The following is a 23,895-nucleotide window of genomic DNA, read 5'->3' on the forward strand; positions in this document are numbered from 1 at the left end:
TGTTAGCATGCTAATATTTGCTAATTAGCACTTAACACAATGTGAAACTGGGGCTGAGGGGAATGTCATCAATTTTGCAGGTATTTGGTCATAATCATAGATCCTAGATGTACATTAAAGAGATAACAAAAGTGCTTACAATTCATCATGAGAGGAACATGAATATGTGTACCAAATTTCAAGGCAATCCTTCTAATAGTTTTTAAGACATTTCACTCAAAACTGTCAACCGCATGGAAGAGTCGGGAGATGAGCAGTGTCAACAGGAAACAATAGGAAAATCATTTGGGAACCATGAATATTGGTACAAATGATGCGCCAATCCATCCAATTGATATTGAGATATTTCACTGCATAAGTGAAAACACTGATCTGCTGGTGGTGCTAGAGGGAACGTCAGAGGATCACCAAGGTCATTAGGGTTCATCCTCTGGGGACAATGGGTATCTGTACCACGGTCACAGAAGGCTTGTATCATGTGGATGCGCCACATGATACAAGCCTTCTTATGTTGAATTATGTTTGAACTCAAACCAAAAAACCCTGCTACATTTAAATAAATTACAAAGACCAATTGATAGAGGAGGTTTAGGTCTACCAAAGATGTTGTATTACTACTATGCTTTTAACTTAAGTCATCTGGCCCACGGTCAATTCCTCCTGAGAGAGCCCCACCCTGGTATTGTATTGAGCAATCTGTTCTTGACCCATTATCACCCTTACAAAGCTTGTCTGTCAAACTGTATGGTGAGGCAAAAACACATCCAATAATCTCTCACTTAAAGTCGTGTGGACTAAAGTGGCCTGGCTGTTTGAACTGGATCCTTAGATCTTAATACTTAATCAAGTATTCAGCGAAATCCAAAGTTATGTATTGGTAGATCTCCGCTTTTTTGGAGGGATTGGTTGGAAGAGGGAGTTGTTACACTGGGGGATCTGTATCTCGGTGGAATATTGAAATCCTTTGAGAATGTGGTACAGCAATTTGGAATCCCTAGGTCTCAATTTTTTTTAGATATTTGCAACTTCGCCATCTGTTGGTGGGGATTTTTGGATCCAGTTCTTCAGCCCCGAAGACACAAGAATGTTTGGATATGGTGCTGTTGAAATATGGAAAAGGTCATGAGGCTTCTGGGTATTATTTTATGCTTATGCAGAACCTGGGGGATGGAGCCTGGTCAGGCCTCAAGAAGACATGGGAAGGGGATCTGGGCATTGCACTGGATGGTGAGGAGTGGGACAGAATTTGTATGAATATTAAAACTATGTCACGTGATGTGAGGGTGCGCCTCATCAATTCAAGATTATGCATCGCTTCTATTGGACTCCCTCCAGATTGTTTAGAATTGGTCTAAAAGACACACCAAATTGCTGGAAATGTAAGACAGAGGACGGCCAATTACTTCATGTCCTATGGTCCTGTGATAAGGTCCAGGAATTTTGGATTGGGATACATGATAACCTATGTCGGATTGCAAACAGCTGTTTATTTTGTTATTATTTTATTGTATTATATTGAATAATTACGGTGGTTATGTTAGCTTGTCCTCATTTTTCTTTAAGTAAGTGGTAATTACTAATGGGGGAGTTCAGGGGGAAAAGATGTGTTCATGTTGTACATTGTGTTTTGTATGCTGTTTTAACAAAAATAAAAAAATAAAAATAAAAAATAAAAAAAAATAAAAATATATATATATATATATATATATATATATATATATATATATATATATATATAAATAACACAAACCCCCAGCAAGCCACGTGATAAATAAGAAATAGAAATAGTTGTGCTGTCTATTTAAAGAGCTTGCCAAAAATGGCACCAGATTAAGTGTAAGGGGCTTATGCAACTGTATGTACTGTAACCTCACACAGACAAAACTGGAAGAAGAAAACCCAAGAGACAGAAAATAAGACCCTAGATTTTTTTTTTGTCTTCATCCAGGATAATTAGTGCTAGGCCTATACAAAAATACACCTGTACACAGGTCTGCAGCTACACCAAGACTGGGTAATGCATTCATTTACTAACAGATCCCTACAGTCATTCACTTGATCTGTGTCAGTTAACCAATTAATCAATGGTAATTAAATGTCCATGAGGTGTACAACTTCTTTTATATATATATTGAAAGAATTGCACAATACAGGTTACATTTTCTTCCAGTTTTTTAATTTTTATATAAACAGGAACAAGATTTCCCTCACCCACCCTCCCCATACACCTCCTGGCAGCTAGTATGTTCACAAAAACAAACTTTCTCAATTATGAATGTACATTCTCACAGCTGTGCATCAATATATTTTCAAAGCATAGGCCCACATATGTCCATAACATATTAGGTGACTCAAATTCAGTAATTATTTACAATGTGTCAACCATTCCGTGAAGCGATCAAATACCAACAGAAAAAAGGGAGAGATAATAATGGTTTATAAAAAATAGAGGGGGGGCCTCAGTTACAATTAGAGATACTCACCCACTGGGTAACTCTTTCAGACTTTCAAAATACGACAAAAACGGTCCCCACTTGAAGTACAACCTTTCCACAGATCCTCTCAGTGTAAATGTTATCTTCTCTAGCTTTAGAAAAAAACATTACATCTTCCAGCCAAGCAGAAGCTGATGGGGAAGTAGAAGATTTCCAAACTAACAAAACTCTCCTACGGGCCAAAAGTGATGTGAATGCAATGATGTCCAACTGGTTCGCATTTAGACTCAGGATTCCGTCTGCCACACCAAATATTGCAATAAGTGGACAGGGCTCCAGCATTACTTTTAAAAACTTTTAAAAACTATTGCCCAGTAGCCTGAGAGTTGGGGGCAAGACCAAAAAGAATGCACTAGGTTGGCTGGAGAAAAAAAACATTTATCGCAGCTAGCATCCGTCCCGGGGTATTTGTCGGCAAGCCTTGCCTTGCTTAAATGCACCCTATGTAAAACCTTAAACTGTATAAGCCCCAGTCTAGCACATGAAGATGACCAACTGACTCTTTTCAGTGCCTTTGCCCAATATTCCTCCGGCACATCCTCCCATTTGCTTTTAAATTTGTTTAGGTTTTGATCTCCGAGAGACATCAGCTGAGAATATAGTAGAGAGATTAGGCCTTTATTCACAAAGGTGAGAGTTAGTTTGCCCAACATTGTGACGGCAGGGAGATCAGGAAATGGAACAAATTTACTCTTAACAAAGTGATCTGTAAATACCTAAAACAAAAAAAACTACGAGGAAGATTATATCATCTACATAAATTATCAAAACTGTCAAATATGTTATCTGTATATAGATATTTAATGTGTATGAGACCACTTAAACTCCATTGTCTAAATGTTGAATCGAGTGTAGAAGGGGGGAAAAGATGGTTCTTATAAATAGGGCCCAGGACCGACTGTCACGGCCCGCCGGCCATGACCCTGGCCTCCTTCATGGTATGTGTGTGAATGTAGTTTTTGTGTTCTTTTTCCCCTTTTAGTGTGCCTGCTGTGTGCTTGGTGTGTTTTGGTTTGGTGTCCGTCTCTGTGTTTTGCTCTCTCCCACATGCTCTGGAAGCCACAGGTGGGCGTGGTCACTGGAGCGCCTGCCTTCACACCGGCTCGTCACACCACTCAGCACTCCTGTTCCTCATCAACTATCAACTCCCCTTTATAAGCCAGACCAACCTTCCAGTCCCCGCCGGATCGTTGAATCAGCTTGTATGAGAACACGCCAGCCAATCTGAACTTTCACTATTGTGAAATACCTGTTGCTAACCTGTTTTTGTCCTGTCTCACCTCAGACCCCCCCCCTTAGCCTGGAACCAGATCTACCTGCCAGCACCGCGAGATCCAGAGAATTGGAGCCCGGACCCCATTCCCCCTCTCTCTGACTCATCTGAATCTCCTGCCACTCAAACCACATTCTGTTTTTCACTTAAATAAATCACCTTTATTGAAACAACACTCTGGTCTGCGCTTGAGTTCTGGTCACCGGTCCTGACACCGACGCTGATGTTAACTTATAATGACAGCGAAATTGATTGAAAATTTTGAGAGCGGACAATACAACAGGATTTGATACGAATCTTGAGAGCTGCACTGGCAAGGAGGAATACACTAAAGCTAGGAGAGATGTGGAGCGGCAAAACTGTGCCTCAAGTAGACACCAGTTTGTATACCTGGTTGATGGAGCCAAAATAATATCTTTTGTATGTTGGATGCCCAATAGTAATGGATAAAACTTGGAAGGCCTAATCCACCCACCTCACGATCTCTTTGGAGAATGGCCTTATTAACCCTTGGAACCTTATTCCCCCAAATAAACGAGGTTATAGATTTGTTAACTGACTTAAAAAATTACTTGGGTATAAAGACTGGCAGGCATTGGAATAAATAAAGAAATCTGGGAAGTATTGTCATCTTCACTGACTGTACTTTCCCTGCCATGGTAAGCAGTAAACTACGCCATATATCAAAGTCAGCCTTCATTTGATTAACTTGAGGGCCATAGTTAGCTTCAAACAGAGAGAAGGAACGAGTAATGTGTATACCTAGATATTTAAAACCATCTTGAGATAAGGGAAAGGGAAATGATCCTGGTTGTAAAGCTGAGTTGTTAATAGGAAAGCATATGCTTTTTTGAAAATTTAATTTATAACCGGAAAAAGCTCCAAACTGATTTAAAAGCAACACCATTCTGGGACCACTTTCTATAGGATTATTAATATAAAGCCGGAGGTCATCCGCATATAAAGCTATCTATAAAGAAATAGTCTAGTCGGGAAAAGGAACGATGGACATGGGAAAAAAAAGAGAATTACTTACTGAGTGGGTTTACAATTCTCCAAGGATCCACAAAACCATTCTGTTGCATGAAAAGTGAGAAGGATTTGGCCACACCAGAGGATATTTGCTTGGGATTGTACCTATCTAGCAATGGGTCAATAGCACAGTTCAAGTCTCCTGAGAAAATCAACTTGTGAGTATTTAGATTGGGTATTAGTGACAATATCTTGTTTGCAAAGTGAACATCGTCCCAGTTAGGGGCATAAACATTCACAGTACAACAGGCTTCTGAAAAAGGGAACCAGAAACTATGAGAAAACGGCCATTGGGGTCACTGATTACATTAGAGGGTGTAAATTGAGTACTTTTGGCAACCAATATAGCCACTGGACCTGCTAGTAAATTTGGAATGAAAGATCTGACTAATCCAATTTCTACGGAGTCTATTATGATCCTCCAATCTGAGATGTGTTTCTTGTAAAAGCAATATATCCTGTTTTAATTGTTTTAGATGGGAAAAAAACTTTAGCTCTTTTAATAGGACCATTAAGCCCCTTGACATTCCAAGATATAAACCTCACAGGATGGCCTTCATCAGTGGCATCTATGCTGGCAACATTGAAAGACATATAGGGCAAGCAGTTATAAACAATGAAAGCATATGCTGTATTTTAGAACACACAGTGAGAAAAACAAAACAAAAACGGCCATTCATAACATTAAATAGAGTAAGCTGCCATGGTGATTTCCCAGAACTCCCCTTAATAACATGTACCCCCCCAAACCTAGATCTCCTTCCCCAACTGAAGATGATCGCAGGTATTACAAAACTAGAAACTTCCAAAAGCACTCCTTATACTAAAACTTACATTTAAATTGAGGGTGGCTCCCCCCTTAGAACATGTACATTTGTGGTGTACAGCATTTAGGCAGTGCCATTTCCCTTTGTGTACTTCAACCCAGATGTGGTTTTGTTTGCCCAGTGAAGCGCATAGAGGCTGTATCAGAATGACTGTAAATTCCAAAATTAGAATACACAGAAAAGAAGATAGGGCTTTATTAAAAACCTGAGCACTGTCAGTTTTCAGATTGTATGACTAGTATCTGCCCAAACTGTGGCTGTAAATTTGGAGTTACATAAAACCCTTATGTTTAAAGGGCCTACTGCTCCCACATATCACCACTCTTCCAAAAACAATTGTTGAATTTGGTTTTGTCCTTCCTGTCTAGACAGCTTTAAAGAGATCTCAGACTTTGGCTCCATGTCACAGTTGAATCTATCCAATCTAATTAATTATCTATCATTGCCAAGGTGCGACAACCCATCCTTTAAACTCATCATCCAGCTCCCTCATTAATCAATCAATTACATCTGGCTAAGGAGGTGAGAAGATCCTCCAACAATCCATTGGATTAACCTTTCTGTGTGCCACTGGATCTTCTCACTGCCAATGAATGTGGGTCCTTCGAAAGACCTGAAAGTCAGGCTCAACCTGTGCCTCCTCCGCAAATGACAACTATAAACTGAGGAATTGATCGACATGATTTTTTAAAATCAGAATATGTCAGTAACAGTAAATCAGCAGGTCACTTTTAGATTTCTGCCATGAGCACAGATTGTACAAAGCTAAGTAGAAGAGCCATCTGGTGTCCAAGCAACCATAACACCCAAAATCCAACTAATACCACTCTACTCCTGTCTAAGCTACAAGAAACCTTTGTGAGGTTCAAATAGCAACTCACAGCTTAGAGCAAAGAAGTTAAATAAGTATTTTATCATTGAGCCACTAAAAAGAATATTTTAACCATGTTTTTACAATCTAAGAAATCTTTCCCCTCCAGGTCTTCTAATGTCAGTGACAGTTTGCCATTTGCTCCACCGTTATTTATTTAATCAGCTCTCATAAGAAAAAGTTTTTTTTAACATCTGCTTACAGTCATATAGAACACTATAAACTACTGTGTGTTGTTCAGGCATAATGTTCAGTATAAACACATCAAAGTATACATGACATGCATTAATAGGCTGGTTTGATGCATGATTATATTGGTGTTTCTGCACTAGTTACAAGAAAATATGGAGGACCGTATGTGCCAAGTGTTAAGTACAATATTATTCACATCCTGCAGCACATGTACTTTAGAAAAAAACAAAACAAAGACCAAGTGACCAACATAGTTTTACTCCACTGTCTGTTTATTGCACTACGTATCTGTTACAACCCCAAAACTGCCCACGCCTCTGAGCTTATTCTCTTGAACTCACATACACAATGTTATTTTACACACGCTGTAAGAATTGTCAGCAGGATGTATATGTATATCTGTAACAGCTGTAGGCCGGCTCCTCATCTACAATGGGTCTCCGGTTAGAGAGATAGACAACGGGGGCAGAAGTCTTGATTCCACTTAACTTTACTGGTGTTCAGAATCTGGTACAGTGGTTTGAACAGTAGGAACAGCTTCCTGTCTAGGTAGGAAGGTAGTATGATACCTCTAAGGTATATATGTATGTACGTATGGTATCTGAAACAATAATCAGAGTAGAAAACAATAGTGAGTCAATATGACAGTAAAATGAATGTATGTCATATATGTCAAATGAATATAAAATTGTCACATTAGCATCAACTATCTCAATATACTACACTCACAGATTAGCAGCTCACAGCGTTAGCATTAGCGCGTTAGCATTAGCTTAATAACAGCAATGTAGAAACAGTATTAAATCTACTCAGAAATATGAACTATCAATCAAACTCTCTAAATCGTACTTAAACACAGTAAAGCTCTGCAGAACTTAAAGGTAACTGAAACATGGGTTCTGGTTATTTAACAAACTTACATGTGCTCATTCACACATACAATGTTCATTCCTTGGCTGTACCGAGTGGAATAACTGACTACGGAATATCAACGCAGTGGTAAAGGACCCCAGTCCTTACTTAGTTGTCCGGCCTAATGCCTGTCCATTTATCTAACTAATACTGCCACCTAGTGGGACTAGTGGGAATTCAGTACAGCCGCCCCCGTAATAGCAGGGCTATTATGTAAAGTCCATGAATTCCCTCCTCCATAACTCTGTTGGTCAGTTGTCATCATCCGGGATTCCTGGCAATTGGACCAAACGTGCAACTGGGCGATGATAAATACGGCCATTGATTTTGACCTCGGCTGATCTAACACATCCATCAGCGCTGGTGTGGACTTTGACCACTCTGCCCACAGGCCAGGAGGCCCGCGGTAACTGGGGGTCCACTATCATTACTACAGTCCCAAGTGTAAGATTGTCGGTGGGCTGCTGCCATTTCTGACGGACCTGAAGATGTGGTAAGTAGCTCCTGATGAACTGTGACCAGAAGTGATCTGCAATCACTTGGCTATGCTGCCACCGTTTTCTTGTTACAATGGTGGGAGCATATGATACTTGTGGCAAAGAGCCGTCCCGCCGCCCCATTAGCAGCATATTTGGCGTCACAGGGTCTGGATCTGCTGCGTCAGCTGACACATATCCCAACGGTTTAGAGTTAAGCATTCCTTCCACCTCGATCAGCAGTGTCAGGAGGACTTCCTCAGGAAGAGCTTCAGTCCCCATGACAACCTGTAGAGCAGTTTTAGTGGAACGGATTTCCCGCTCCCATATGCCCCCAAAGTGAGGGGCCCCAGGTGGGTTAAACTTGAACGTGATCTGATGCTTAGCTAGACCTTCACGTACCTGAGGCTCCATGGCAGCGAAGGTCTCTTTCAGTTCTCTTTCTGCACCTCTGAAATTTGTCCCTTGGTCGGACAGAATCTCAGACGGGGTGCCGCGACGGGCGATGAAACGTCTGAGGGCTAGCAAAAAGGCATCAGAATCAATGCTGTTGATCAGATCCAGGTGTATGCACTTTGTTGTCAGGCACTTGAAGATTAGCCCCCAGCGTTTCTCATGGCGCCGACCGACCTTTGCGGTGTAAGGTCCGAAGCAATCCACTCCTGTGGAGAAGAACGGTGGTTGGAAAAGCCGCAGGCGTGCCGGTGGCAAGTCCGCCATAACTGGCACTGCTGGCTTGCCTCTCCATCTTTGGCAGTCCACACATGTCCTCTGGTATTGCTTGATTGCCTGTCGACCCCGGAGAACCCAGTATTGGCGCCGCAGTTCGGCGAATACCCGTTCGGGCCCTGGATGCAGCAGCTTTATGTCAAATGCTTTAATGAGGAGACGTGTCATTTGGTGATTGCAGTCCAGGATAATAGGATGGATATCCTCCACGCTAGTTTGGTTGACATGCCGTAGGCGTCCTCCTACCCTCATTAGCCCAGTATGAGCATCCATCTCCGGTGCCAGCATTTTCAATCGACTGTGTGATGATACTGGTTTGTTGGCTTTGAGTGCTTTCCTCTCTTCTGGGAAGCTGTCAGCCTGGCATGATTGCAAGAGGTGGAGTTCTGCCTCCCGCAGCTCATACTTCTGTGCATTGGCATCTGTTCCCGCCACCCCGTTTAAAGCCTGCTGTGTGGCCTTTACCAATTCTGACCAGTCTGTAAACTGGGTGACATCTGGGGTTGGCAGCGACGGAGCTGACTGAGTTAGCCCACAGAAGACATCCCTTCTGAGCTCATCTGGAACCTCTGACTCTCGTATGCTTGGTGGAGCTGGCCATTGCTCTACTGGGCCCCAGAGGAATGCAGGTCCTTGGATCCAGCGGTTTGGGACTGTGAGCTCAGTCAGCGTTTTGCCTCTGGTGACATCATCTGCCGGGTTGTTGGCTGAATCAACGTATCTCCAATCACAAGGGTTAGTTAACTCCTGTATCTCTGTGACTCTGGTGCCGACGAAAACCTTGAAGCGACAGGAGTCGGATTTCAGCCAGGACAAGACTGTCGTTGAATCAGTCCAGAGATGGGTGTTCTTAAGTGGTAACGTGAGCTCCTTGTGCAGGAGGGAAGATAGTTGGTCCCCGGTTAACGCTGCACAGAGTTGAAGTCGTGGTATTGATAATTGCCGTTTTGGAGCAACACGTGAGCGGGCCATCACGAAAGCGACATGAACCTTGCCTGCACTCACCATCACCAAGTAGGCCACAGATCCATAAGCCTGCTCAGATGCATCACAGAAAACATGTAAATTGTACTCTGTGTCTGATGGGTCGAACTGTCGTGGTGCGTACCGCCGAGCCAATGTATTGTTCGCCAAGTCTGGTAGTTCTTTCTCCCAGTTGACCCATGCTGCCAAGAGATCAGGTGGGAGGTTGGGATCATCCCAGTCCCTCTTTTTTGCCCATAACTTCTGGATCAGAACCTTCGCCCGTGTAGTGTATGGGATGATCATGCCTAAGGGATCATACTGGGTGGCCAACACACGGTACATAGTGCGCATGGTAGGCACTAATGTCTCTAGCGGTCTGATCTTGTAGCCAAGCCTATCAGAAAGACAGTGCCAACTCAGTCCCAGAGCCGGTTCTTGTGGGTCAGAGTGCTTCTCCAGAAGCCAGAGGTCGGTGGTTTTGGATTTAGCCTCAGCAGGGAGATGAGAGACAACTGACGAATCATTACTTGCCCATTGACGGATCTCGAACCCACCAGTTTCCAGCAGGTTGCGGATTTTGTCCACCAGACGTGTAGCAGCTGCAACAGTGGAAAGGCTCCGGAGACAGTTGTCGACGTAGAATGACTCTTCTAGAGCCTGCACAACGTCCTCATTTCCAACTGCATGATCCTTCACATGCTTTTGAAGGGCGAAGGTAGCACAACAGGGGCTGCTGGTTGTGCCGAACGGCAGGACCTTCCACTGGTAGACGTCTGGGGGATCATTCCGTCTTAGGTTCCTCCAGGCGAAACGCACCAGGGGTTGGTCCTCGGGTAACAGGCGCACCTGGTGGAACATCGCCTTAATGTCGCCGCTCACTGCCACAGAGTGCTCTCTGAACCTCAAGAGCACCCCAAGCAGTGACGGACTAAGAGCTGGACCTGGAGTGAGTTGGTCATTGAGGGATAGTCCCTGATAAGTGAAGGAGCAATTAAACACAAGTCTGTGTTTTCCGTTGTGTTCAACCAAGTGATGTGGAATAAACCACGACTCACGTCTGGGTAACCTCCTCTCGACTGAGCTTTTGGACGTACCCTGCATCAATGAGCTTCTTTATCTCTGCCTCATAGATGAGAGCTTTGGTTGGGTCGCCTGCTAGTCTCCTTTCCGTACGTCGCAGAATCGGCATCACAACGTCAACATGTGCTCTCAGTAGATCTATCTCAAAGTGTCGCCATCCTTCACACGAATTGTGCGCTCCTCCAGATTAACAGCCTCTTGCTCCTGACGTGACCGTGTTGCCATTTTCTCGCTCCTAAAGGGCAGGACGTCGAGCTGCCACAAACGCTCCACGTGTTGATAAAGTTCATCGGGAGCTGGTCTGAAGCAGGTGAAGTAGCAGTTGGTTGGCACTTGATGAGGCATGAGTCCGTCAGGCCCCTGGAGAGTCCAGCCAAGCTCTGTGTGTACTGCTGCTGGTCCGCCACTAGGGCTGAGACGTACAGGTTCCTTGGCTACGATCAGGTGCGTGTTATCGCAGGCTCAGGTTGAGCCGGTGATGCTATGTGGAAACTGACAGATGACCCCTTGATGTGAGCAATGTCCTGTCTTATTGTTCTCAGGGCCATGGACTCAAGTTCTCCCGCAAGCCCAAGATGGTGTGTCGCCTCTGTGAGAATGATGGTACGTTCAGCGCCGTCATCCAGAATTGCATAAGTATGCAATGATTTCTTTCCATTACTCACAATGACGGGAACGACCTTCAGATAGACACCTGCAACTTGTTTGATAGGGGTAAGTGATGCTCCCTCCACTGGGGTGATGAGGTAGACACCTGAACTTGGCTTAGCGATGACGTGCAGTACATGAAGGTGAATCTCCTGACATTCACTGCATGGCTTCTTTAGTGTACATGTGGCAGGCTCATGGCCGGTGCGACCACACTTACGACATCTTCTACCCTCTGTAATCCACGTCTCTATCTGATCTGCTGTCCGGGTCACAATCTTTGGGCATTGCGAAAGATAGTGGTCGTTACACTTACAGAAGAGGCAGACTCTCTGTCTGTATTTCTTTGTTTTCAGCGTTGGGGGTGTTGATACCGTAAGCGGTATAGGCTCGGCCTGGGATGTGTCACTACCATGGTAGATAGTCACTGGCTGAGTCCTTCGCTTTGGTGAAGCTGCATTCTTGTCCCTTTTTGCCATTAACGGCTTCTCGATTTGGTTTCGTTGACACAATTTGGATGACAGCCGTTGAGCTTCAGCCTTCACCTTCAACCACCCTGCAAGGTCTCTGAGATTGTAAGGATTAAGGCCCTGTGTTCGCAGTCGACCCCGTACTTGCAGATGCTCTATAAAGCTGTCCGTCAGATTTCTTGGGAGCTTACTGAGGAGCCTATCCACATGGCCTGTTGACGTCAACTCCAGTCCATTTGGGCCCTCTAGAGAGGTGAGCATCCCTACCAACAAGTCAACACGTAGGGCGAAACTTTGGAAGGCTTTGAAGTCACCTGCTTTGACTTCAGGTGAATTCAAGATTGCAGCAATTTCCCCTTGAGCGAGCTGATGAGGCTGTCCATATTCCTGCTGTAGGGCCTGCATTGCTGCAGTGTAGGGTTGAGCATGATGGCGGGCTTCTTCCAGCACCAGCTGCTCCATTAGAACCCTATACTTGTAATGTTCTGACAGCTCAGCATGTGGGTTCAGGAGATGATCCAATGCCATTTTCAGATCTGTAAACTCCCTTTCACTGTCGTTCGTTAACTTCGGAAGTGTCGGTATTGGAACAGGCTGCATAGGCAGAGGAGGTGCAGTAGTGAATGACTAACATTGGCTGCGAAACTGTTGAGCCTGGTTGCATGTGTGCTGTGGCATATTGAGGAGGATAAGACAGATGATAGGAAGGCTGCAACGGCTGAGTAACTGCCTGAGCTGGGGGATAGGACGGCGCTAATCCACTGGCTACATTGTGTGGTAGGGTGTATGGCGCTGATGACCATGTAGGTCGTAGCTGACTAACCTGCTGTGCAGCTGCTGTTGGTGCGCCGTAGTTTAGGTGTGTAGTGGCTGACGCTGGTAGGAAGCCTGGCTGTGTAGGTACTGCCCATCCTGACTGATGAACTGTAGGTGCAACAACTACTGGCATCGACTGTGTTAACATTGAAGATGTAGGGGCAGGTTGCGGTATTTGGTATGCCGGTATTGTAGTCGAAGGCAGCTGGAGATTTTGACTAGTTATGGGCATCTGTTGTATGATGGGCTGTGACCAACTGGTGTATGTTGTCTGTGGGACATATTGAGAGCCACCTGCTGCTGGAGCTAAAGCCTGAGGTGATGTATAGCTCGTCTGTGACACTAGTGGATACGCTGAAGACAGTGTGGACACAGGCGGCCCTGGCCGCAATGCAGAAGGTGTGACATAATCCCAAGCAATATTACTCACTTGTGTTGATCCGGGAATATAGGAAGGTGTGTGGGAGCTATGCGGAAGTGCGTGGAATTTGATAGAGCCAACAGATAGGGAGCTGTCCTCCTCTGAATCCGCTTCACTTCTGTGCTGCCCTTCCTCTGGTTGGAAATGCTGAAGTCCTAAACCTCCACTCAGCTGACTAGAGAGAGCTGACAGTTCTGCTTTGCCTACTACATCCTGTGGTCTCTGATCCAATCTCATCTGGTGCCCGAGCACTGCTGGTAACTGGTCACCTATCAGAGAGTATGCTGGTTCTCCGCTTGATGACCGCAGTTCTGGAGTGCTGGCACTAAGAGGTTTAGACCTGAGCAAGGCTTGAGGTAGGTTCACCTGATAATCTTGCAGATGCATGGGAAGATGTCTGCTCCGTCTCTGTCCGAGTATTGTCGGTAGAACTGTAGTTGCTTCCTTTTCTGCCATTCTGTTCCACTGTAGGTGAAGAATCCGGCTCGAAGGACCAATGTAAGAATTGTCAGCAGGATGTATATGTATATCTGTAACAGCTGTAGGCCGGCTCCTCATCTACAATGGGTCTCCGGTTAGAGAGATAGACAACGGGGGCAGAAGTCTTGATTCCACTTAACTTTACTGGTGTTCAGAATCTGGTACAGTGGTTTGAACAGTAGGAACAGCTTCCTGTCTAGGTAGGAAGGTAGTATGATACCTCTAAGGTATATATGTATGTACGTATGGTATCTGAAACAATAATCAGAGTAGAAAACAATAGTGAGTCAATATGACAGTAAAATGAATGTATGTCATATATGTCAAATGAATATAAAATTGTCACATTAGCATCAACTATCTCAATATACTACACTCACAGATTAGCAGCTCACAGCGTTAGCATTAGCGCGTTAGCATTAGCTTAATAACAGCAATGTAGAAACAGTATTAAATCTACTCAGAAATATGAACTATCAATCAAACTCTCTAAATCGTACTTAAACACAGTAAAGCTCTGCAGAACTTAAAGGTAACTGAAACATGGGTTCTGGTTATTTAACAAACTTACATGTGCTCATTCACGCATACAATGTTCATTCCTTGGCTGTACCGAGTGGAATAACTCACTACGGAATATCAACGCAGTGGTAAAGGACCCCAGTCCTTACTTAGTTGTCCGGCCTAATGCCTGTCCATTTATCTAACTAATACTGCCACCTAGTGGGACTAGTGGGAATTCAGTACACACGCTGTGCACCAGAATAGTAGTGTTCTAATGAATTAATCAGATTTCTCTAAAACAGCCCTCTGACAGGCTGGGTAAGCAGAGGGAAGGCTGCCATTCTCAAAAGCCTCATGTTTCACATAAAGGAGCTACTGCTCCCACATATCACCACTCTTCCAAAAGCAATGGTTGAATTTCTTACAATGACATCTGGTATACTACAGCAGCCTAAAGCATGCTGTCCACAGGTCCTTAGCTGTCCTGGATTTCATTGCACTGGTGTGAATATTAGAGTCATACATTGGAGTGAAGCTGCAAGTTATATGTAGAGCACAAATGTAGAATGATTAAGAGAGCAGCTTTAATGTTTTAAACAGTTTAACTTGATGATCCGGCGGGGTAACAGCTTTAAAGAGATCTCAAACTTTGGCCCCATGTCACAGTTGAATCTAAGCCAATCTAATTCATTATCCTTCACTGCCAAGTTATGACAACCAATCCAATAAACTCATCATCCAGCTCCCTTTAATCAATGAATTACACCAGGAGTGAGAAGATCCTCCACCAATCCATCGGATTAACCTCTCTGTGTGCTCCAAGGTTGGAAGGTCATAGTATAAAAGCAAAGGGGAGGTTATTAGCACTCACACACACTACACAGTGTCTTTCAACAGTGACGGATTACAGAAGACAGCAGAGAAGACTTATTGTCAAAACTGAGGGCACGGTAAGTGAGCTGTTTTCTTGCTGACCAACGGCACATTAGAAATATATTGATAATGATAATTCATTGTTGAACTTCATCAGTGGTCCTTATGATTGAAATGCTCTTGGATTGGTAAATCATGTAGTGATTTTAAAAAAAGGACTAATGATAAAAAAAATTGGAAAAAGCCTCTGTAAAAAATCCAACAATAAACTAAATAATCCAAAAAATAACTATCCAAAATCCAAAACCAACCAGTTAGTAACTCAGTCTTTTCAACATTTTTATTTGCAGACTGGATCTATAACTTTGCAATCAACATGTCAAAGTGAGTATCAGGAGACTCATTCACTGTGTCACTTATTATTCTGCAGCTATGTCATTAGAGGTTAAAATTCACGCCTTTTCATTTCAAAGCATTATTATGTTTCAAAAAGACATTTGATGAAGCTAAATCCTATCAAACATCAGTGGCCATTATTAATTTACTAATATTATATTAAGACTGCTTTGTTTCTTTTAAACTTTCTTTTCCAAAGTTGGGACATAGAAGTGTAGGGCTTTGTAGGAAAAGCCTGAGCACTCTAAGTTTTCAGATTCATGCTGCCTCAAAATGAACAGAAAATACCAAATGTTAATCCTTGAATTCTTCTTATAATTTAAATTTAATTTAAGGCACGTGTCAAACTCAAGGCCCGCGGGCCAAATCCGGCCCGTTGCAGATTTAGACCCAGCCCCACGCAGGGATCAAGGTGGACTTATACATAACAATTTAACATTTTGGCAGAGGCACATACAATGTGACTTCTCTTACACTTGAGTATTCCAGGATATGGATAAATCCTGATTAAGGTGGATTGTGTGGATTTGATCTTGGAAGAGAGGTTTCCAACAGAATTACTTGGCACACACAAGTAAGAGACTAACACCACTAAGGATTACCTGTTTGTTTATGGCTACATGGAGCAAAGGGTATCCGCTTACAAGATTATGTAACACTAGGAATATTAAGTAAAACAATATTTTGTGATATTGATGTCACGTTTACCAAAAATATTCAACATTCAATAAAATGCCACAACATAGGATTAGTTCAAGAGATTTTTAATAATATGCCCCTTCCATGTGTTCAACAGTCAAGTCAGCACCATGTATGGAATTTAAACAATTCTAATCTTAAATACTAAGCCAAACGAGACATTTTTCATATACTAAGTATAATATATTGATTTACCAAATCACAATTATGTCCAGATTAGACACTTGTGCCAGCAGGAGCCTTTCCATCCTGAGCACTAAGCCATGCAGGAGTGGGGTGGAGGGTGGGGGGAGGATCCTATAATTGGATATGACAACTATGGGAGGTAAGTGCACACCACTGTTGCCTAAGAAAAAATAAACTAAACAATTGTAACGCAATAATGAAAAGAAAAATTACATTACGGGGGGACATTTGGACTTGGTCCTTGACGTCCTGTGTTTTTATCAAATATATTCAGTGAGCCTAAAAGTTAAAGTAAGTTAAGTAAAAGTGTGAAATAATAGTCTGATTCACTGTCTTTTCCCTTTTTCTCTCTTTTCAGGGTATTTAAGAAGACCAGTAGCAACGGACATGTAAGTGGCCTCTATAATACAGTCATTACCTCTTGGGTATAGGGAGGAGTGCATTTTGTATGTAGCTCGTCCAGCTCCCAAAAATAACTTCCAAACTCTTGTAACCTTGGCGGAGGAGTAACTGTTTTCGTCTCTGCTTTTCTCTGTTTCTCTCAGATTGCCCTGTACTTGGGCAAGATAGACTTTGTGGACCATGTGGATTCAGTGGAAGCAGTTGGTGCGTGGCATAGTGTCTGTTCATACATCCCCAAATATGCACACGTACAGTATATTTGTCTCTGTGTAATCTAATGCTATTTGCTTTCCTCTCATTTGCAGACGGTGTTATTAAAGTGGACCCTTCTGGTCTTAACGGAAGAAAAGGTATTTTTTATCTCATTCACTGTCAATGATAAAAGTTATAGAACCTACATTTATGCAACACACACTAAATTAAATATTTCCTTTTCCATTGCAGTATTTGTCTACCTTGCTTGTGCCTTCTGCTATGGAAGCGATGATTTGGACGTTATTGGGCTGTCTTTCAGGAGAGACATCTGGATACAGCGCATTCAGGTGTATCCACCTACAGGGGCAAACGCAACCAAAACCCCAATGCAGGAATCCCTCATGAAGAAAGTTGGAGAGCAAGAATGCCCTTTTTCATTTCAGGTAGGAGGAGGAATCATGACTCACTCATTCTTTATATAACATATCAACTAACTCCTGTCCTTCAGTAAAATATTAGATTGATCAACCACAGATCATTCCTTCAGTCACAATTTCATTCACTAATGTGCCATGTTTCTACTTGTTTCAGATGCCAATAAATCTCCCATGCTCAGTCTCATTACAGCCTGGGCCAAACGACGCTGGCAAGGTACTACCGTCCATTTTCATTCACTCTTATAAACTACTTTAAATGTTTGACAAACAAATTGTTTATTTGGGTCTTGTTCTGTTGTAGGCTTGTGGTGTGGACTTTGAGGTTAAAGGATACATTGCAAACGAAGCTGACAGTGCAGATGATGTCATTGACAAGAAGTAAGTATACCCACACACTTTGTCATTCAAGTGAATGGGAAAGTGAGTCCAAACTTTTGACTGGTACTGTGTATATATATATATATATATATATATATATATATATATATATAACTATTGCTAAAATTATTCCAAATAAATCATTCTTATTTTTAGATCTACTACCATGGAGATCCAATCAGCGTCAAGGTAAAAATCAACAACGAAACCACCAAGGTGGTGAAGAAAATCAAAGTTTCAGGTGAGCAACAAGGAAAGGGTTAAAGCTTGATTGGAGATCAATTCTTTAAAAATTGTGTTGTGTGTAGCTCGTAAGAGAGAACAAGACATGAGTAAGGGTTCAAGTGCGTCTGTTTATATGTTCAAGAGTCAGATATGAAGGGATCGCTCTAACAGAGCCATGTTTTCTTTTAGTTGAGCAGCTAACAAGTGTGGTGCTCTCAGCTCTCTCAGCTGACACTTACTCCAAGACAGTCTGCTCTGAGGAGTTTGGGTAAGGTTTTCAGTGTATCAAAAGAGGCTTATTAGAAGGATTTTAGATCAAATTTAACTAATTTATGAATTAGCATTTTCTGCCAAATGAAATATCTGAAACGCCTATCATATAAAAATATATTCTCACCTCCCAATACCCCTACATTTAATCGACCCAGCTATTACTGAGAAATAAAATGCTTTATCATGGTTATCTTTCAGTATGGATTGAGGGAAAAGTCAATAAAAACAAACAATGACTGTTAAGTTAAACATTATTATTATTATTAATTATTTATTTCACTACCTACACAGAGAGACAATTAACACCAATGCTACATTGGAGAAGTCCTTCCAAATAACCCCCCTGCTGGCCAACAACAAAGAGAAGTGGGGTCTTTCAGTGGACGGACGGCTAAAAGACGAGGACACCCACCTAGCATCCACTACCCTGTAAGCCACTCTAGGTCTCTCATCAAAGGGCTTACAGTTTTTTATCGTTTTAACTGCTCTTTAATGTTTTATGTAAAGCACTTTGAATTGCCCTGTTGCTGAAATGTGTTATACAAATAAAGCTGCCTTGCCTTGCCTTGCCTTACAGTGAGTCCAGGACAGGTTGTCATACTCTTACTGAGTGGTGATGGTAATGCAACTCTGCATTGTGTCATCCACTTATCACATCTTAAGACCAAATTATCAAGCGCTGAAAGGTAAACTATTCCTGTCTCTTCACAGGAGTCAAGGAGAAAAGGAGATGCAGGGACTCCTCGTCTCCTATAAAGTCAAGGTCAATATATTTGTTTCCGGCAGAGGGTAACGCTTAACATAATAGAAACTATTCCGGCATAATATTTCTAATTGTGCACACTAAAAGTTTCTTTTATTGTGTTCTCTCTCACCAAAAGCCTGCTGGGTGGCCTTTCAGGAAGGTAAAAATTGATTATCCTTCACCTGTTGTCACGTTATTAGTATAAATAAATTACTATTTTGTATATTTTTAATTAAAATAAGGTGTTTCTTTTTCATTTTCTGCAATGTCACTGTGGAGCTTCCTCTGATCCTGATGTCCCCAAAACCTGCAGGTGAGTGTAGTGTTTTTGAATATAATTTCTATTTAAATGCTTCTTGGGACATTTCACTTAAACAAAAACGACAGGATTGATTAATTAACATGTTTTATGTCACGTCCTCCACTTTTATCCCTTTGCTGCATGTCATTGCTGTATCCTGAGCAGAAGTGTAAGTATATAAAATAGACTCTATAAAAAAAGACATGTATTCGCCGTGGCTATAATGCTTGTGACATGCTGCTTATAATTTTCTCCTGTGTATTTGTGTGTTTTATGAACCACAGCCAATTGGATTAAAGGCCCCCTTTAGTTCAGGTGAGGTCAGCCCTTCTTCAAGGGCTACAACACGTCTTCACAAGGTCAAGGTCAAGGTAATTTTATTTCATACCCGCAGATAAAATTGTTTTGCAGATAAAAAGAATAATTCAATTCTCTTTGAAATAAATACCTAATTTGAACACTACTATGTTTGATCACGTTCATGGCGTATATCAACAATAATTATTCCATTTGTAAGACAAGCTTATGAGGTCTTTAGAAATGAACTATAATTGCCCTTGAATGAGAACCCTGTTGCATTTGTGTGAAATATTACATTTGAACACTTGTTGCTCCACCTCCAAGATGATTTTTGTGTTTAATTGCGGGGGTTGTTCAATAGTTAAAGCCCATGTTGCAGGTTAACCACCACTGTTGATTAATGGGTACATAAAGCACTCAACATATGTATATCATTGTTAAAAATGTCACCAAATAGTGTTAAAGGCCAGTTTTTACCATTTTAGTCGTTTAGTGGGTTTTTTAACGCAATTCGGTGATGACGTCACGTTGGGGAGACGTGCCTCAGCCTAGTACTAGAACAATGGTGACTGTGTATCAGCCTAGTACCGAGTGAAAGTCAATGTTTTCTTTATATTTAGTGACAGTGATCATGTCGTTAGTTCAGATAAGTACTGGTAATCTAGCTAGATCTAGAAATAGAAGGCATCATGCTAGCTATGGGCTAACTTGCCAGCCAGTCCCACCTGTGAAATCCCCCGACGTTGTAAACACATTTTTGATTAGATATCTCACGTTTTGATGGACCCTACTAGCTCCAGTAACAACATATTTGCCTAGTGTTTATTTATTACTTGGATGGGGATGCTGTTCGGCTTTTCACAAGTTTAGACAGCCAGCTAAAACTACGCCGACGTTTTGCTAACATTAGCGCAACAGCGTTAGCCTAGACGGCTAGGTAAATATTACGACTGCCTTCGTTGTTTCCTCTATCTGCGTCCACGTTGTCAACATAAGACATGTGGCGTTAGTGCTCCTTTTGTACCATAATTGTATTGAATGAAATGTTAAGCTTCGCTCCTACGAGATGGTTGGGTTTTTGTTAGCTACGTTACACACAAAGTTAACTGGCTATAGTTAGCCTGTGCTAGCAGAATTAGCTAATGTTGCGTAGCCAGCCAGCAGCTTCGGCAGTAGTTCCGGCGAGCTAACCACGACAGCTAACACATCCACAAGCGTCTCTATTTCAAACATCACTGCAGATTGACTGCTTTTAGCAGCAGAGGTTGATTGTGGGCGACAATACTGTCGTGGTTAGCCTACCGAAACTACTGCTGATTGCTGAAGTTGCTGGCTGGTTATGCAACGTTAGCTAATTCTGCTAGCATACAGGCTAACTATAGCCAGTTTGCTTTGTATGTAGCTAACAAAAACCCACCCATCTCGTAGGAGCAAAGCTTAACATTTCATTCAATAAAATGATGGTACAAAAGGAGCACTAACGCAACATGTCTTATGTTGACAACGTGGACGCAGATATAGGAAACTCCGAAGACAGTCGTAATATTTACCTAGCTAGCAGTCTAGGCTAACGCTGTTGCGCTAACGTTAGCAAACGTCGGCGTAGCTAACTGTCTAAACTTGTGAAAAGCTGAACAGCATTCCCGTCCAAGCTGTGTTTCACTTTCCCTCCAATATTATTATACACATAATAAAGACACATGGACTCGGTCGAGACCAAAAGCCATATTTTGCAACACCAGTGGCACAGACGAGCCCATAGACAGTGAACAGAGACGGGGCTTTCGTCTGTCGTCTCCCCAACGTGACGTAATGCAATGCATTGTGGGGGAAAAGAAAATCATTGCAAACCGCTGTAAAATAGTACTACTTTTTCGTATTTTATTCCGTTTTGTGATATCCATTGTATTTGATGTTGTTGGGTAACAGTTTAAATGTTTATTACCAACAAGCAAATTGCACAAATTCATTAGAAAATAAACCCTGCAACATGGGCTTTAATACTGAATGCATGAGATATTCGCCCATGTTATCCATATGCAAAAAAGGCGAAGCTGTATATAAAATTAGATGAAATGCATTCCATGAGTTACCTTGTAATGTAATGTTGGACTCACAGAATCTGTTGTTTTTCCACTGCATACCAACAGTGCAGACATCTCAATTGAGGCCATGGAGGTTTGAGAAAACCAGCGAAGGAAAATCACCTCACTGACAGAGAATACAGAACATAAAGGAACTCAACAAGCATGAAGAAAAGCACAAAGTGTCAAAGAGTCTAAAAAGAGTCTCTGAAAAAAAAGATCTAAACTCCGTGGGACATTTCTCAGAATGCCATTATACTGTAGCATTACATAGAAATCAACATGTATTGTCATTTTCTTTAAGAGAAATGTCCCATAGTATAGAAAGTAAACTTTTCTTTATATGTGTTATGATTACCAAAACTTTATTTAGCCTTCATCTTTATTACTGTCAGATATATTATGACTGAATGGAGATTCTCTTTATCAACAAGAGAAGTTAATAAACACATTGTTTCCCCGATTGATTGTTTGTTTATTTTGCTCAGTACTTTTATGTGAAGACATTTTTTTTTTAACTGATAACTTCATTTTTTTAATTATGTGCATTACAAAAATGCCAAATTGAAAAAAAGATGTTCAATCATTCTACTGACAAAGGTCAAAGTTGTTTTTTTTTTTAAATGGCATTATTGTTCTCAAAGCTGTTTCTTTTTTTATATGCCAAATATATACACTTTTATTTTTATGTAAACTGTGTATATTTCATTTGGGACTCAAATGAATAGCCACTGACCCAAACATTTCTCTGAAAAGTTGCTTAGAGTAGTTCTGAATGCTCTGAATCATGAAGTGAGTAGCTATAAAATTAGCTATCTTTTTACAACACATTGATGTGGTTTCCACTTGTTCTTCCAAGTGTGACTCGCATCGAAAACCACTGGTTTAGAGAGCCTTCCTCTACCTCTAATTCTTCCTTCTCGTTTGCCCTTAATTCAATGTTTTCTAAACAAGCACCAAACACACTAACTTACCTAGCTTTAGTAAAATACCAGCAGCTAAATCAGAGTGACTAATTGTAGGCCTACTGGCCCTCATTTATCAACCTAACATAGAAACCAAGTCCACACTGACTCGAAAACTTGCGTACACAAGTTTAGACTTGACGTGCGATTTGATCGTAGCCTCCACTCACGTCCATATTGATGAATGCCGAGCTTTGCGTGGAAATGACCGTACCCCGGTTTTACGCTTGTTTTCTGTCGTACTTTTGTTTCTTAAATCAGGGCCAATGTGTGTAAATTTTCACTCCTTCTGTCTAGCCCAAATCAATTAAAATACTTTGTTTGACACATAAAATAAATAGCAATGTATGAACATATGGGCATGTAATAAGGCTTTTCGTTGGGTGTTTGTGATCATTGTGAGGTACTAGAAACTGTAGAGCATGTGCTTGTTAGTTGCAGGAAACATGTATCAGAGTGAAAGGACATGATGGAAGAAATGAAACGATTTGGGATAACAGGAGCAGGAGTAAAGAACATACTGAAGTGTGGTGAAAGGGAACAAGGCAGAAGATGCTTGATCCGCTTTCTAATGAGAACAATACTGTTGAGGAAAATCTGACATACTAGGCACTGTAGTGATTAACTAATTCCAGAGGATGGCAGTAATATAACATTAACCCTTGTGTTGTCTTCTATTCGACCATGCATCGTCCTCCTGGGTCAAAACTGAAAATCACTTTTTCTAACGTTTTTTGTCTCTTTTGGCGCTTTTTTCAATGTTTTTGGCACTTCGACGTTTAATGCTTCTTTTCACTACCACGTATAAACACAACACCAACTCATTACTAGATGTACACTTATTTTTGGAATTCAGGAAGGATAATCACAGAATGGTACATGTCAACGTTCAGACGAGATACTGTTTCGAAAATTTTCAATTTTTTTTTCAAATGCTAAAAAATTTAACAAAACACACAAAATTCAATTAAATTATTGATTTTTGTTGTACTTGCGAAGCACGTTGTATGGAATCATCCATGTTATTTTTGGATAATCAAAATTAGGTAGTTAAAAAGAAAACCATATTACTGATATAGACATTTAGACAACGGGTCAAATTTGACCCGAAGACAACACAAGGGTTAAGGATGCAAGCTGCCGTTAAAACCCATTGAAGAAGAAGAAAAAGAAGGCTTTCCTATTTGGGGAAATACAGTTTTATCTCAGTTATCTGATACAGTGGGAACATGTTTTAGAATAGT

The 23,895-nt window shown here is 41.6% G+C and overlaps 1 protein-coding gene across 1 annotated transcript; it reads left to right on the forward strand.

The window, feature by feature from the left end:
* The first annotated feature begins 13,051 nt into the window (after positions 1-13,051).
* Positions 13,052-19,612, forward strand: arr3b (arrestin 3b, retinal (X-arrestin)). The gene is given in 15 exon segments (XM_035992050.1): positions 13,052-13,186; positions 16,667-16,735; positions 16,892-16,952; positions 17,054-17,098; positions 17,193-17,386; positions 17,535-17,594; positions 17,682-17,757; positions 17,760-17,800; positions 17,915-17,999; positions 18,173-18,251; positions 18,548-18,699; positions 18,976-19,045; positions 19,138-19,160; positions 19,264-19,314; positions 19,587-19,612. Coding segments are annotated over 15 exon segments (1,167 nt in total).
* Positions 19,613-23,895: the final 4,283 nt, after the last annotated feature.

The sequence above is a fragment of the Sander lucioperca genome, chromosome 1 (genome assembly GCF_008315115.2).
Source record: "Sander lucioperca isolate FBNREF2018 chromosome 1, SLUC_FBN_1.2, whole genome shotgun sequence".
NCBI classification, from domain to species: Eukaryota; Metazoa; Chordata; class Actinopteri; order Perciformes; family Percidae; genus Sander; species Sander lucioperca.